General features: G+C 43.2%; 1 protein-coding gene across 3 annotated transcripts in view; it reads left to right on the top strand.

The window, feature by feature from the left end:
* Positions 1-16,402, top strand: part of CYRIA (CYFIP related Rac1 interactor A) — a 93,032-nt gene that overhangs the window by 59,458 nt on the left and 17,172 nt on the right. For all 3 annotated transcript variants that reach the window (XM_053666940.1, XM_037151731.2, XM_037151730.2), the window contains exon 3: positions 8,731-8,810. In XM_053666940.1, the coding sequence (XP_053522915.1) occupies positions 8,741-8,810 (70 nt within the window). In that variant the 5' untranslated portion in view covers positions 8,731-8,740. The remainder of the gene's footprint in view (positions 1-8,730; positions 8,811-16,402) is intronic.

The raw sequence follows: 16,402 nt of genomic DNA, 5'->3' as shown, positions 1-16,402 counted from the left end.
CAGTGAACTATGGACACAGAGGAACTTCAAGCACAAATGCGTGATACATCTGCCCAGGGCACGGAGGGCAAGCAGAGACAAGGGGAGAGCCTTTCTTCCCCTTTTTAAGGTTATATTGTAAGATAACAGCAGTGCAAAAGATTTCATTCACCAGCATTCATGTCACATGTGACATGACACGATCTGAGGCACTTAGTTATCTGGTGTCAGGTTGGTGGGAGGTGAGAGAGAGGTGAGGATAGTGGCCAGAGACCCTAAGGACAGACTGCAGCAAGGGGAGGGCCTACAGAAGAGGCTCGTCTGAGGACAACGTGGAAAATTAAGTGGATAGAGTTTGGTGAGAGAGTGGATCTGAGGGCTGCGGCAGATGCAGAAATCTCAGGTTTCTGGCTTATGCACTTAGGTAGGTAATGATGCTTTGCACTGAAGGAGTGGGGAGGAGAACCATGGGGGCAGCACTGAAGGGTATTAACCACCCCCTGCCCCCCAAGATTGCTAAGCTTGCAGGAAATTCACTTAATGTATGGACCTGGAATTGGGAGGGGGTGTTCTGATTTGAGGCTAGAGGTTGAGAAGTCCTCAGCATATGGATAAAAACTGGAGTCCAGAAGGTCTTACCTGGGAAAAAAGACGATTGGAGACCGACATTTAAAGGTCAGATGAGGGAAGTGGGAACTTAAGAAGAAGCAGACAGAGAGATAAGAGAAGACAGAGAAGACGGAAGTTGTCCAGTGTCTCGGGGAGGAGGGTTTGGCCAACAGTGCTCATGGCAGCCTCCCCTGCACTTCCACGCTCCGTGGAGAGGGGTCTGGCTCTTGTTCATTTAAACACCTCAGCAGGAGTTCTGGAAAAAGGAGGTTTGTAATCCAGGAGAGCTGGCAGTCTGTTTAATCTAAATCACTGATGGAGAGAACAACCCAAACTAGATCACTTTTCAGTGTTTCCTTCCATTTTCTAGACTGAAGTGAGGCCATACAAGAAAGGTGAAATAAATGACTTGCCCACCAGCACTCAGTAAGCCTGTGGCACTTCCAAGACCAGCACTGGGGTGCCTGGGGCTGCTGGCTCTGCAGGTCTCTTTCCCTTTGAAATCAGGCAGAACTGGCCTGGGTGGGATGACGATGTTAGTCCTCCTCAGTATGGGACAGACTTACCAAGCAGTTTCCTCCCAACTATGTTCTTGATTTCACAAGGGAGAGGGAGCAAATTCACTAATGACTCCCCAGCCATGGGTTGGTCCAGGACCCAGCCCTCGGTTGATCGTTTTCATGTTCACCAGCGTTTGAAATTGGGGGGCCATTGACTTGCATTCCCTAAAAATGAGTCTAACATTGCCCTCATGTCTTGGAGACTTTTTGCTGCTATAATATGAATGTTTATGGGGGAAATTAGCTATGATGAGATAATAGTTTATTTTAGAAACTGAACTCAGATATCGATAGGGCTATTTTCAACCTGCCCTTAATTGTTCAGCTCCATAATGGTCTCCCAGTGATACCGTTGTCTTTTTTGAGAATTCCCATGGACTGCCTTCCCACTGGACTCTGACGACTTGCATTCCACAGGGACGCTGAGTCCTTTTGAGGGACACCATGGTATTAATGATGGATGAGAATATTCAAAGCATTTTCCCATTTGAGTGCCATTACTTGTAGTGTTAAAACGTTTTGAAAACACATTTTAGCCATTAACTCATTTTTATTGTCAGATGAAAGTGCTTAATAGACTCACTCTACTTCAGTTTTCCTCCTTCATCTTGGAATGAAATCATCTGTTGGATTCTTGGCAACTCATTCAGCAACAGAACAGAAAACCTTATGACTTCATTGCAGAAGTGGCAGATGGGAAGGGACTCCTGGCCTGGCCCAGTCACCTAACAGCCCTAACCTGGCTTGGCAAATTCACTCTCCCAGGATTTATAAGCTGAGCAACTTCATTACAGGGGTGCATTTCCCCCTGGCAGAAAAAGCAGGTGCTTCATGTCTTGTAAGAAATATGCCTTTACAAAGTGGCATGTTTTATATCTGACATATCACCAGCTTACAGCTAACTGGTTTTGCTTATAATTCAAAACAAGTAAGTAGTGTAAATGTCGTATGAGGGGGTTCATTGGTTATCGGGAGAGAATCTCCGAGCTGTGTGAACGCTGGTATATTAGGGCTGTGCTGTGGACACTGCCAGTGGTCATGGGAGGCAAGCCAGAGGTGCCGCTTGCTTTGCAGGGCAGTGCGGGGACCATGCAAACCTCAGGGTCATCAGCACGGTTTCTCCCACTCTGAACCTTGTTGATCGAGTTAAAAGGTAGATTGACCTAATAGCCCTCCTAAAATCCCAGCCAGCCCCCAGAAACGATCCTACACCAGAACGGGACTGCTTTCCCCCACTGTGCCGGGCACTGTTGCCGTAAGGAAGGCATACTTTTGGGAAGACTAAGAACACAGCATGTAGCAGGGCACAGCCGGAGGCACTGGCCTGAGACAGGGACCGGGTCCCTCTTTAGCTCTGCTCCCAGGCCCGGGCAAGTCACTGACTCTGTGAGTAGCTCCGGGACTTTTGAATTTCATAAAGCAGTAAAATTTCAAAGTGAACTTTAAGGATTCCGGATGTAACTCTCTCCTTCATTTTGTAAAATAAAACCACTGTACCATAAAACCATTGGACTAGCTTTCTGCAAGGCGTGTTGTGACCTGGCTCCTGTTTTTCTCGGTTTGCCATGGAGCCACCAGACAGAGACGTCTTGAGGACTGTTTCTCCAGGGCCGTGTGCTGGCCCTGTGCTAACTGTTGGGGATACCACGAGGTGTGGAAACAGCCCTGCCCATGAAGACCCGCCGTCCACAGAGATATGAAAGCACGTAATTATGGTCCACACTGATGGGCCTTGTAGCACGGTCAATGTGGCGTGTTAGCCGGAAGAGGGAAGCAGAGCTCGCCCCCCAGGGGCTGGGCGTTGTTCTCTCTGAGGAAGAGTCAGAGACTAGGAAGGACTCAGGGTTCCTTCTGAAGGACCTGATTTTCACACTTGCACTTGAAGGGGAATTCGGGGGAGGCTGTTGCCAAGTACCCAGGCTTAGAGGTCGGGTGCAACTGGATTCCAGACCTGTTCAGCCACTCATGAGCTTGAACAAGTTTCTAAATCTCGAAGATTATGTTTTTTTTCTCCCAAATTGGGATATTAAGAATTCCTAGTTCATATGGTTGTTGAGAAAGTTAAAATAATATATACATGAAAAGTGCTCGCTGTTATGTCCTGTGGATCATTTTTTTAAAAGCTAGCTGTCAATAAACTATGAAGGAAAGGAGCAACACATACAAAGGCCCCGAGTCAATAAAGAGCAGGGCTCCTTTGGCCCGTGCAGGATGAGGCTCGGGTATAGGACACAGGGGAATGGTGGAAGAGAGGGAACAGAGGAGACAAGCAGAGGCCAGAGGCCTGGTGTCCTGTACCCGATACATGCACTTGAATCCATTATACCCTGCTGGCACCTGAGAGGCACAGAAGCATGTTAAGCAAGGAACTAACATCATCAGATTTGTGTTTCAAGTATGGAAATGAGTGGGAGAGAGACGAAACTGGGGTCAGGAAGATTGTGTGGAGGCAGTTTCCAGGACACAAGCACAGTCTACTGGGGGGCTGAATGGGGAGAGTCCAGGTGGGGATGGAGGGAGTGCACATGATTTTGTGAATGACCAGGAGGCTGTCCTTGTTCGCCTGTCCTGGTGAGACGCTACTAGCACAAAGCAGAAACTCTAATGGCAGCAATGCACGGTGTGTGATGCTTTTATGTCTTAAAAAATGAAATTGGTGTTGTATTTACTTTCTCTAGTAGCCGACAGACCTGACATCCCCATTCTAGCCCTTTCCCTTGGCTTTAATGTATTGTGGGTCCTTGGGCAAGTGCTTTTTTGTAAAATAAGGGTTTTAAAAAGTGAATCCCGGTTCTATGCACCATGAATTCTGATGACGTGTGGCAGTGCAGTGGGACTACATACAAGTCAGGATGTTCAGAGTCCGTCCTAAGACTTTGGGAAGGACCCTTGCAATACCTGACCCACCAGTTCTGATCTGTAAAATGGGCTCAGTAATACCTTCCCCACCGTTGACTCTCACTCAGGTTGAGGACAAATATGGCCAGACTGATCTTTGTCAAAAATGAGATGTTCTATAAACATATGTCACTGTCATAGTTGTGATTGGTCTGTGGTTTATATGGTGACTAAGTTGACAAAAAATGTTTGTACCAGCCAGGATTTCTTAATCCCCAAAATACTGAGTTATGGGTGGAGAACCTAAGACTTTAATTCGTTAAAGTCTTTTCACCAGGGATGCCAAATTTTGTGGATTCTGGGGGGCATGGCTCATTCAAAGTGCTAACAAATCCCATGCCTTCTGGCATTGCTTATTTATCATCTTAGACCTTAAGGAAAATATCAGAAAGTTAAACTCTGTAGGGCTGCTGTTGTATTTATTGACTTATTTATTTCCTCATCTTCTGTTTTCTCTTGACAGAGGTGGTATTGGCTAGGGATTCTCCATTCCAACAGTCAGAGCTACAGGAAAGGTCTTTTTGTGTTTGATCTCTATTCATAAAAGTCAAGCATTGACGTTCTGGTGTCTGCAGGCAAAGGCCAGCACTCACGGTGCCCGCACTCTGGGCCCAAGTCCTTTGTTTCCTCACGTTTACACAAAGCAGACAAATTCCCCAGGGAACTGGGGCCACCTCTTTTTAACACAAGCCCTGGTTGATTCTATTTGGTTTTACACTCTGGGAATACAATGAATGCTGTTATTGAATGTCTTTCTCCCAAAAGAAAACAGAATTTGGAATGGGGGGAGCAGGGAAGAGCGTGAGCATGTGTGTGTGTGTGTGTGTGTGCGTGTGTATTGTACACACGTGCTTTAATTCTCTCCTTTGTTTTAGAACTGGAAATATTAGCAGCAAACTATTTCTTTAAGAGAGTAGTTGTTTTCCGCCAGGGAGCCTTGGAGGAAAACAACTACTTGGAAGTGGTTTTGGAATCAGAGCCAAGAAAGTCGTCATAGAAAATACCATGTGTACATCCCAAATTGTCACCCCTGGGGGACAAGTGCCGCCCTCGGCGGGGACATGCGGGCAGTCTTAACTGGCTCTGGTAGCCCTCCTGCAGGGAATAGGGAAACACCCTCTTTCTAGCCTACTTGGAAAATAATGGGAAAGGGCCCATTTCAAAATTATCTCACAGTAAATGAACCTTGAAGAGTACATATTCTGTGTTTGGAAGATTTGTAGAATCACCCAACTTGTGTATTCTGTTCTCCTCCCCGCACCCCCAACCCCAGCTGGAGGGCTTCTCTGGGCCAATCCAGATTCCCAGCACCCTTCCCTGGAGGCACCCCACTTCTCCTATAAGCCAGCTTTTCTGAAAGACCCCATGCCACACAGTTTCCTCTCTTCTCTGAATTCCTACAGACGTGTGTCCCACCCTGGCTGGTGTGGCTCAGACTCTCCCTTACTGTGCCCCGACCAGACCCTCCTCACGGGAGTGAACTCAGACATCGCAACGCTCAGTTGCAGCACAGTTACTAGATCCCGGCCCAGGGAGACGCCACCTGACAGTGACTTCCACAGATGCCCAGGGAGGTGTGCGTGTGTGTGTGTGTGTGTGTGTATGTGTTTAGAACAAATCTCAACTTCACCATATCTACAACACACTAGTTTTAAATAATAAACATGCTCTATGTGTTATTGATCGACCTCTTCTGTGTATGACTGCTCTCTCCTGGAGATTTCTCCTTTCTCCAACTATCTCCGAGCCATATGATACTTTTCTTTTTCTTTTTAATCATAAAAAGCTGTGCTTCTGTAGTGTAATCTGTTTGTTTTATTTTCTGAACACCTGTAAACGGATACCATTGCCAGCGAATGTGAGGACCTCACGACTTGCCTCTTTACCTTTCTCTCCCTATTTTACTTTTCTCTTTCCCCCATTTTTCTTATCCAAGTATGTGCACTCTGTGTGGTATAAAAGTTTTTTAAATTTTTTTCTTGAACAAGATAAAACATTGAAAAATAGTCTCCATATGAATTAACTAAGCTGTCTCACTAGGAGTGTGGTGCATGGCAATGCAGTTTTCCCACACTAAGCAGCTGTTTGAAAAGACTGGAGAGCACCTGTCATAAGGAATGTGTCTGGGGCTGTAGTGGAAGTCCCATGGACAAGAGGTCTTTCCAAATGGAGCCCTGGGTACAATTAAAAAAAAACAAAAACAAGTGTTCTACTCAGGTGACCGTTTGTGTGATATTAACTCACTGTGTCCACCTGAAACCAAAATATACTTGCATGAATTCTTGTCAACCTCGGAGGGAAGCAGGATGCATCAGACCTTCGCCATGAAGGAGATAACATGTTTCTGTACTGATACAAAGAGCTGTGTTGCATAAAACTGATACTACATCATGCCCCACAATCACTGATATCAAACATCTAGCATAGTGAGAATTCCTTAATTGACCTGGGTCGATGTAAGATACAAGATACATGTTCTAAAATATTTGACCCTACCAGCCAACCAGATTAAATGACCTGCAGATAGACAGAATTCTCTAGCCAGCTACTCTTTGGGTACATGTCCATGTGTGTTCCTTTCAGTCTGTTACTGTTTTAAAGCCTTGACATGTTTCTCTCCTACGCCCTCTGACAGTAAAATCATGCACAGGACAGAATCATAGGAGAAAGTGAAATCCACTCAGGTCTCCTGCGACACGTTAATAGCACAAAACGAGGGAAATTAAGAACATTTAACTTCCATGGAGGCATTTTATCTGAATGCCAGCTGGTACTAAACAGTAGAATCATCTTCCTACAGGAAGTGCCTCCAGGTCTGGATTGGAATCGTTCATTAAGTAGGAAAATGATTCCTTCCTCGAGACCCCCAGGGTGTGTGAAACTGCCCAGCGGCAGGGAAGGACTGGAACGGCCCCAAATTTTATTTTGGTGGAAATTTCTCCACACAGGGCTCCACTCAAAAGTGTCTTAAAAGAAGATGTGCGTAAAAGCAAGGGAGGAAAAGGAGAACGACAGCAAGAGTAGGGAAGATTTTTTGTAAAACAGAAGCATGGTGATTGGCTGTCATTGTGTGTGTGTGTGCCCCCGTGCTTGAGTGCCCAGGTATGTATGTACTTCAAGATGAGAGAGTTCTAAGAAGTATCTGCCCAACACAACTCATTTTTACAATACTTTAAAGGGTTGATATAGTACATTTCTACTGAAACACCACCAGTGACAAGAAGCTCACTATTTCACAAGGCAAATGATTTAAAATTCAGACAACTGTAATAGCTAGAAGTTTTTATGACCTTTATGACCTTGAACAAGGTCTTCCTCATTATTTCCTCTTCCCTAAAACCACATACAACCAGTCTAACTTACATTTCATAGGACAATCAGTAATAATTATTTGAAGGTGGTTGTGATAATGAGGATGATGATGGCAGTGGTATTTATCATCATCATCATCAATAGTAATAGCACATTACACTTTTTGACACTTCCTATAAGTGCTATGCTAAGCATTTTATATTTTGTCTCATTAATCCTCACAATTGGATAAAATAGCTACATTTAACAATTCATTTCATAGACGAGAAAACCGAGGTTTAGAGTGTGACGTAGTTTGCCCTGGATAACAACAGAACTAGCAGGAGGCAGCTAGGATTGCAAGCAGGCCTCCCTAAATGGTCTCTTTTCAGGCTTCATACTAGTGACTTATTCCACAGATGGAGGCTGCAAGTAGAGGGGTGTTTTCTTGGGGGTGGGGGTGGATTATGGACACCAGATTACACCACATCCTGAAACCAGGGGAACTGCTTGTTTAAAGTCCAGGGGTTTTTCAAGTTGATCTTTCCCAACCTGAGGTGTGTGAGTCATGACTTAGAGAAATGCCTTGCAAAGGGCACAGCCCGCAGCATTGAACTGCAGCTCTACCACTATGTTCTGAATGAAGAAATGGGTGGCCTCCCGAGGAACATGGTTTAATGTCTAGAGCCTAGAACTGTAGAAATTTTGCTGTGTTCTTAAATAATAACTACATTTGGCCTGATTTTTTTTTTAGGTTGAGATTGCAGATAGGTAACAAATTTGTATTTCTCTGAAGATTTGATTTATTTTTGCAAATGCCTTAGGCTGCAATTTCATTGAGAATACATTTTGGATATTATACCTTTTTATTTTTTACATTTCATGAATACCCCATCTAGTCAACACTGAACTGTCAAAGCTTGACAGCCTCTAAGTTTCCTGGAAGTTGTGCCTCTGGGAAACATGGCCTTCTGTGGAGGCTAGGAAGGGTCTCTGGCGGCACATCTGTATTTTCTAAACTCTTCCTCAGGAACTTTAAGAAACTTCCCCTTGCTTGTCCTTTGCCATGGTAGGTCTTCATGTCAATGGAACAGAAATGGAGCAGAGCTGAAATATTAACCTTGAGGATTCAGAGAGTTAGTGGAGGGGGAAAAGGAAACACTTCGTAGAATATACCTAAACTCTGCCGCCTGTAACTAAAATACCTGATTCTTCACGGGAACAGTGGCTATGTTATTACTCATCTCCCAGTAGGAAGATGTTTTTTATACAGTGTGACGGTATAGCTATAGGGGTCCAGTGGTATTTGTGCAAGTTAGTCAGATATGGTTGACCCTTTAGAAGTTTTTTTTTCCACATGGCTAATGGTGCTTGGTTTTGCTGCCTTCCCTAGGTTTGCTGGCATGGGAAACCTGCTCAAAGTCCTCACCAGAGAAATTGAAAACTACCCACATTTTTTCCTGGATTTTGAAAGTAAGTTTTAAAAATTAAAAGATAATCATGAAAAGTTTTCACCTTGCTGTGTGCTGATAAGGAAGTTATAACATGAAAATGTTACATGATACTTAAGCATTCAGATGTCATCGTGAATTTCTCTGTCTTCAAACATCATTTTCCTTCTTTCTTTTTTTTATTAAAAATAAACTAAATGAAACATCTTTTTGTGGGCTGGGTCCTGAGTCAGGTGTGTGTGAGAGGCAAGTGATAAATGTTTCTCTCCCTCTCTTCCTCCTTTCCCTTCTCTCTAAAAATAGATAAATAACATATTTTTAAAAATTAAATGAAACATCTTTTAAAAATATGTACATTGTTTTCTTTGATTTTAGAAGTGCGTAGCTTCTGTAGGCTTTGCATAAATCATCATCATGTATTTTTCCTAATAATATTCATGAATTTCTATGTTATATACCAAAGAAAAATAGTGTGCACAGTAATTTGCACAGATTGATTGATGTACAGCAAATTATCACCAGACATGAAAGAAAAAGGGATCAAACTAGGAATAAGGCTTACAGATGATATATTTTTTAATCATCTGTCTCTCCTTTATATATTATTTCATAATACACCACTATTTCAGAATTTTGAGGTATAGTCCTTTTATTTGAAAGGTTATGTTCCTTTTATCAAAAACTGTAAATATTTTTCTAAGATAAAGTAGTTAGTGAATCACAACTAAATAAACACAGAGGTTCTTTCTTCATCTTGTTTATTTTCTTGATTGAATATATTTACAACTTAGTGACACATTCATGTCTAATTAACTAAGCTTATGTTTCTATCTTTCCTCCTGTGTCCCCATTTTCTGAATTACAATTCTATAAGAGCAAGCCTTTTTGCCAGTATTCACTGTCTATTGCAGATTTTACTCTGTTTTAAACTTTAATTGTTCAAAAATTTTACCTACACTAAAAATCAATGAAAACTTCCTTACCTATAGATTAAATTTCCTAACAGACATTTTCTAGGTAAATGCTGGAAGACTCTGTCAGAGTGCAATAACCGAAAAGGTCAAAGCTCCTGGATAGATCCTTTCAGGATCTCTGCTGGGCCTAAGATAACTAGTTGAAAATCAGGAAAAGTTATCCCAAAACTCAAGTATTCTGAAAAGAAAAAGTATTTCATCTAGATTACATTCAGTGAAAGACACCCCACTTCTAATTTAACTCATTTTGCTGCTGCTGCTGCTGTTGTTTTTGTTCTTGTTTGGTTGGATATCCTTCTTCCTCTACAGTGGAGCCTCCTTCCTGGATCCACTAACTAACCAACCCCTGTTTAAACATAAATGCACCTTAAGTTCCCTTCTGCTCAGATCTTGTCTGCTCTCTAGTTTCCCCCCAGTGATACCAGCTATTTTCTTTGGAGAGGAACCATGATTGTAGACCTCCCGCCCTTGGCTGCTGTACTTTTCATGGTCTAACCCAAGCCAACCTTTCCATTCACTGCCCATTTCCTTTCAATAAACACCTGGTGCTCTAAAACTGGGCCTCCTGCTCGTCTTCAAACATGTCCTTCCTATTTCTGTGCTCACTTCCATTTGTTGGAAATCTCCTCTCCCGATCTATGAGAAAAAACACTCATTCTTAAAGCCCATTCCAAACACCACCTCTTACTAGGAGACTGCTTCAATTCCTTCCATGATCTTCAATTTCCCAAAGCTGGGGGTATGCTCTTCCCCCATCTTTATTCTCAGGCCACACTGTGCTTCTCTTAAGCCCTTTATTTTATCTTTTGTGTTGACCTGCTTGCACATATTGTCTCCCACATTAACCTAAGACTTCATTAGGCAGTGACCGTTCTTGGTCACCTGTGTCTCCGTAATGTTGCCTGGTTGACCTGGATGCTCAACACAGTCAACATACTGTTACTATTGAGCTGAAATCTATAGTCTCAAAGAGAATCATAACTACAACCTTCCTTCCCTGCCCTTCTAGGCCATGATGGTTCTTAAAAACCAACTTTAGGAAATAGGATTTGCAGAATCAAAAAACCAAAATTACTATTTTTTTTTCACAAAATATGTTACTTTGTAGGTGACTAAGATGTCCACTCTGGTCAGGGATGGAATGATGGCTGTAGACATAACTTCAAAACTCTGGTGCTCCAGAGAACACTGGTTGGAAACCACCACCACTTTAAATCCCTGTAGATTTTATTTTTTATCACTTTAACAGCTTTTAAAATTAGATTTGAAAAAGGCTTACCAGTTACACCAGGTCAAACCCAACTAAACCCAGCCAAACCCAACCAAATCCAACCAAACCCCACCAAACCCCAGCAAATTTAACTCATCCCAACCAAGCCTAACCAAATCCAATGAAACCCAGTCAAACCCAGTCAACTCCAGCCTTCCTAAAGAGGTGTTGATTAGTTAGAAGATCCAGGAAAGAGGCCACATAGTAGAGGAAGAAAGGTATCTTACTGAATCTCGGGGGCTGAATCTGGGCCCTACTCATTTTTGTGACCCAGAACTTAGCTCGTGTTGAGCATGGAACATTGATCACTGAGTACAACTTAGTAACAGATGTTGGCCATGTGAAGGAACAGAATGGAACAGGCTAGATCCAAGAGAGCACAGACATTCAAGAGCAAGGAAGTATAAGTGGATTCAAATGCAGCATGGTCAAGAAGGACACACTTGAAAGGGGGATGATGAGTTGGCAGGGAGCTGCCCCACTTCTGGTAGCCACTGGCAGAACAGATTTAAGATTGATCACTTTGAGTACAGAGGCTGGATTGCAAAGAGTTAAGGAGCAAGCAGCGGAGGGAGGATGCAAGGCTGAACAGCATGTAGCAATAGCTTAAATGAATTTGGCACCTCTGCTTTGAGTGCTGAGTATTCTTTTTGAAGTCAGTGATGGAATATAATTGAACCAGGTCAAATAGATATAATTAAGCTGGGTCAAAATGTAATACAAAATTAGACACATCTGTCCCTAGGTTTCCCGTTGTGTAGATCTGATTTAAATTCTTGTTTGACCTTTGTAGTGAGGTCCATACTTTATGCTCACGTTTCTATACAACCACTTAACGTCTTTTTCATTGTCGTTTTTTCATCTCACTACTTTTTTTTCTTTTCTCTCTACTTGTCATGTCTACGTTTCCTCTTTGAAGGCTGAGAGACAGAGGGGGAGTGAAATGCAACCTAATCTTTCATGAGTGTTGGTTTTGGGGTGACAGTGTACTGAAAGATGTGTGCCTGCAGACCTGCTGACAGTCGTTCAGTTGAATGCACCCATTACGGTCCGCCCAGTGGGCAGCAGCCATTAGCCTTCCAGTGAAATCTTGCCAGTGATTCCCAGACTGAAATAATCATTAGAAACACGTAGCAAGACATCGGCATGTAGTTGTCTGAGCCTTACCTCCAGGTTCTGATTCAGTGGTCTAGTCCTCAGAATCTGCTTTTGCAGATTCTTTAAATTTCTAGTACTTTTCACTTCTTAAGTGCTTTTCATCTACATCCACATCTTTATTACGACCCTAAAGGACCATACAGGGAGGAGACAGGGCCTCTTTACTAGGGAGTTCTTGTTAGCTTCTCTCTACATCAAGGATTAATCTGAGGCCCAGAGAGATGAATTGGTTTGCCCTGGGGTCTAATAGTGAACGGCAAAATGGGCAATAGGATCTGGGTCTCAAAACACTCCATTCTTGGAGTTCCCCCTCCCCCCATGACATCACAGGGATCCCATGGCATGTGAGCGAAGCAGACAAGCCTTCAGCCACCTCTCATGTCACTGCTCTTTGCAGTGCCTCATGGGTTGTTCCATGGGAAAGGGCTCTGGGCTCGGGTGTGGGATGACTGATGTCCCTGTACAAATAAATGTGTCACTCCAGCCACACTTACATTTTCCAATGGACCTGTGCAGTTTCGTGTTGTTTCTGTAAGCACTTGCAGTATGGTGCTGTAAATCATTGCCATTTTAACATCCCCAAATGTTAATGATAGATAGTTATTTATGTTTCTTCATTTCCCCTGAAAGAGAGAGGGGTGGAGGAGTGAGGAAGTGGGTTGGGAAAAAGTGCTATAGGTTTAATTTATGGCTCTGGCAAATCCTTTTTGCTATACCTTTCCTGGTGTTTATACAACAGCTGGTGGTGCAAAGAGATAGTGATATATCCCGTTGATGAAATGCCAGGGATTCCTTCAAAGCCAAAGACATCTCCAAATAAATTGTGTTGTCCCCTCATGTTATCTTTGGTGAATTTGTTTGATTCTCTGTCAAATCATCTATACAGTCCCGAGTAGGTTGTGAGGCGAAGGTATGTGAGCTCCTGCTGCTTGTGAAGACAGATGGCATCCTTGGCTGATTCACAAAGATAAGAACCTTTTGATGTGACAGGCCTGCTCTGGGTTGAGCCCTGCTTCCCCCCCCCCCCGGGGTATGTTCACCTAAGATGTTCATTCCTGACAAACAAAACACATAGCCACTTTCCTCTCCCGCCCCACAGTGGAATGCCAAGCATTCTGCTTCCAGTAAATACCCCAGTCTTCCACCTGACCCCGGTGACACCAAAATGCTGACAGTTACTATCCACCGTCACTAGCAAATTGAGCCAAAGAGGGATAAACAGCTCCCCTGCAAACCAAATGAATACCGGTTTCACTCTCTTAATTGATGGGGGAATTCTTTTCCATTACAAATTCAAGGTGCTTGGCATCCAGTAAGTTCTTGAGAATGAATGCATGTATTCAAGGTCACAGAGCACATGATACATTTTCACACCTTCCACAATAGCAAGTACAGGACAGGGGTTTAAATCATTGCTTCGGGAATGGCCTGGATGGGCTGGTTCCAAGGCTCCTGAAAGTATTGGTTCCTGAAATTGCCTGTGTAAATCATGGCGATTTGTAACAGCTTCATTGTTAGCAGCAGCGGCCCAGCTTTATGTAACCATTCTCCTCAATTTCAATGAAATCATGGGAGATGATTACAAGTTTAGAATGTGATTCTTAGATGAGACATCACAACAACAGTTCACTGGCTGCAACGGGAAATAAAGACCCATTTCCATCAGTAATATTATCGGTGGACATTGTGCGTGTATGAGTACTTTTGATTAAATGTCAGTCTTTGTGTTAAAATAAAAAAAACAATACCTGTCATTCAGAGTTCATGTCCACTCAGCAAATGCTTTGTCAGGTTGCTGATAGGTTAAATATAGTAACCTTTTTAATCAGTAATTCATAAAGGTCTTTTTCAAGATGTCTCTCCTTGTCAACTGCAGACACAGTACATTTTTTAAAATATGGTTACCAATATGGGGTATTCAAAAAGTATAAGCCCCAAAGTCTCTCAAAGGAATATTCCAGAAAGTAAAAGGATAAGAGCCTTCAGATTGGGAAAGTAAATGTAATTGCAATTTTTCACTCAACAAATATCCTGTTAACTCAACCAAGGAGACATTGAGGCCGCAGATAAATGGTGGATGATTTAAAAACACAGCATAAGGCAAATGAGAACAGCTGATCCGATTGTAGCAAATGCATGTATCTTAATGGTAACTGAGAGGTACGACAGACCTTTGAGGAGAAGAGACAGAGGGCAGCACCTAGAAGTAACAGGACTTTTTTTCACTGCTTCCCAACAGCCACATTCTCTGCCACCTGGTCAGTTGCCTCACTGTTCATTGATTCATAATGTGTTTATTGAGAGTCTCTGATCGGTAGCACATGTGGGGGCTCTGAGGACAAGAATACCAACTTCGTCTCCAAAGATCGCAGAATTCATTCAAAGACAAGCAGGAAAATCATCACGAGAACATACTGTGAGAAATGTATTTAAATCACTCATTCAGCTATTCCTTCAGCAAAATCTTCCTTGAGTATCTACTATGTGCCAAGTACTTGCTAGACCTGGGAGACTCAACGTGAAATGAAGCAAGGACAGCGTCCTACGTCCTAACGGATGACATTCTCATTATTTAGTCCCGACCGATCATTTCCCTGGAGGATCAAAGTAGGATGAATTATGGACTTGCACAGGGACATGGGCCAACGCCAAATGTCACTTAAGGTTACCAGTCCTTTTCCCAATTGGAAGGAGAAACAGAGAAACAGATTACAGCTTCTCCCAGTCAGCACTTTTTTACCTTGAAAACTGATGCCACTTGGGACTTGGGTCCCCTGAAACTCTTACAAACCCTGACCCTGTCCCAGAAGGCAGTGACCATGTTTATGGCATCGAGGGCCTAATTATTAACTGGAAGAAGAGGTAACTTCAGGCCCGTAACAGGGGGAGGAGGAAAAACAGGGTGTGCAATGACCCCCGCAAAGTATGGAAGAAAATGAGCCAGCTCACTTCTAACTCAGAAAGAAAGAAAGGTGGATGGATTTCTCCCACCCCGCCCCTGGGAAATGGGCTGTATGAGAAACGTTTGAAACAGGACATGAGGACATCTGCCAAGAGAAATGTTTTCCCAGAGACGTTGGCTGGGGATGGAGGGCCCTGTTTCTCAGATCATTCCCATTGCCAGGAGAGAGTGCTATGTGGTGGGAAGTACACCCACAGTCCTCCACTCTGCCCTCTCTGGGAGAGAAGGGACACCACCCTGACCACTCCTTGTCTGACTCCTTGTGGTCTCATAAAGTGTCCCTTCACCTGGCTTGGAGAAAAAAGCCCACTTAACTACAGCCGGTGCTACTTTTACTCTGCTCTATCAGAAGCTGTCTTATTTGGGAAGTACTTAAGAACTCTATTTTTAAAAACTAACTTTGAAATCTTTCTCCTTTTGTGTTTCAGTAATCATCAAAAGGATGGGTTTTGAGGTTCTATTTCCCAGCACCCCTCTTCCAGTCCGCTCAGCTTTAATTCTGTTTTGTTTAAAACTTACCGAGTGGTGGCTTGCTACGCTAGAGCCGTGGGACAGCCAAGATTAGAAGGCTCCACCTTCTGGTTCCCCAGAGTCTTCTCCTTTTATATCTACTTTATCATTATAGTCAAATAGACTTACCCCTCAGAATCTTGGTCAAGGACCCATTTTTCTTCTCACTTCTTCAAAGATATATCTCTTTAAGAGAATTGCCTTTGTTTAGCTTGTGATTTTTTTCAATACATTCATCAGAGGGAAAGGATTTGATTTTTATTTGTTTTCCAGTATATCTGCTTTGCATTTTTGTCTGTGTTCTTTTCCCCAATTTTCTTCTTACTTGAAAATTGCCAGCATTACCCTGGAATTCTGTTCCGCAGAAATGCTTTCTTCAATTGGGGGCTTTCTAGTTGGTAGGTTTTAGATTTCTGTTTTAAGACACCCCAAGCTCGTAGAGAAAGTTTTGGAAATGCAGGGAAAGCTCAGATATAAAGTGGTTAATATTGTAGATAACACGGTACCAAGAAAATTTAGCAAGTGCTTGTGGGAAGCCATGGACAGTCACAAAAATGTAAAAGGGCAACACATCCCTTCTCCCGCCTGTTTCTGAGCTGCAGCCAGGTCTCTAGTCTGGTGGGTCTCTTCCTCACTCCATGACCAGCCTTGCTCTCCCAACGGCCAGCCTGCCCATGCTGTCCACAAACACACTCCCCTCACCTTCCTCCTGCCCTACTCAGGTCCCATCCCTTCCATGA

The sequence above is a fragment of the Artibeus jamaicensis genome, unplaced genomic scaffold, assembly GCF_021234435.1.
Source record: "Artibeus jamaicensis isolate MK-2021 breed Jamaican fruit bat unplaced genomic scaffold, CSHL_Jam_final contig_465, whole genome shotgun sequence".
Taxonomy (NCBI): domain Eukaryota; kingdom Metazoa; phylum Chordata; class Mammalia; order Chiroptera; family Phyllostomidae; genus Artibeus; species Artibeus jamaicensis.
The sequence above is the reverse complement of the archived record's forward strand: the minus strand, read 5'-3'. Positions and strand labels throughout refer to the sequence as shown.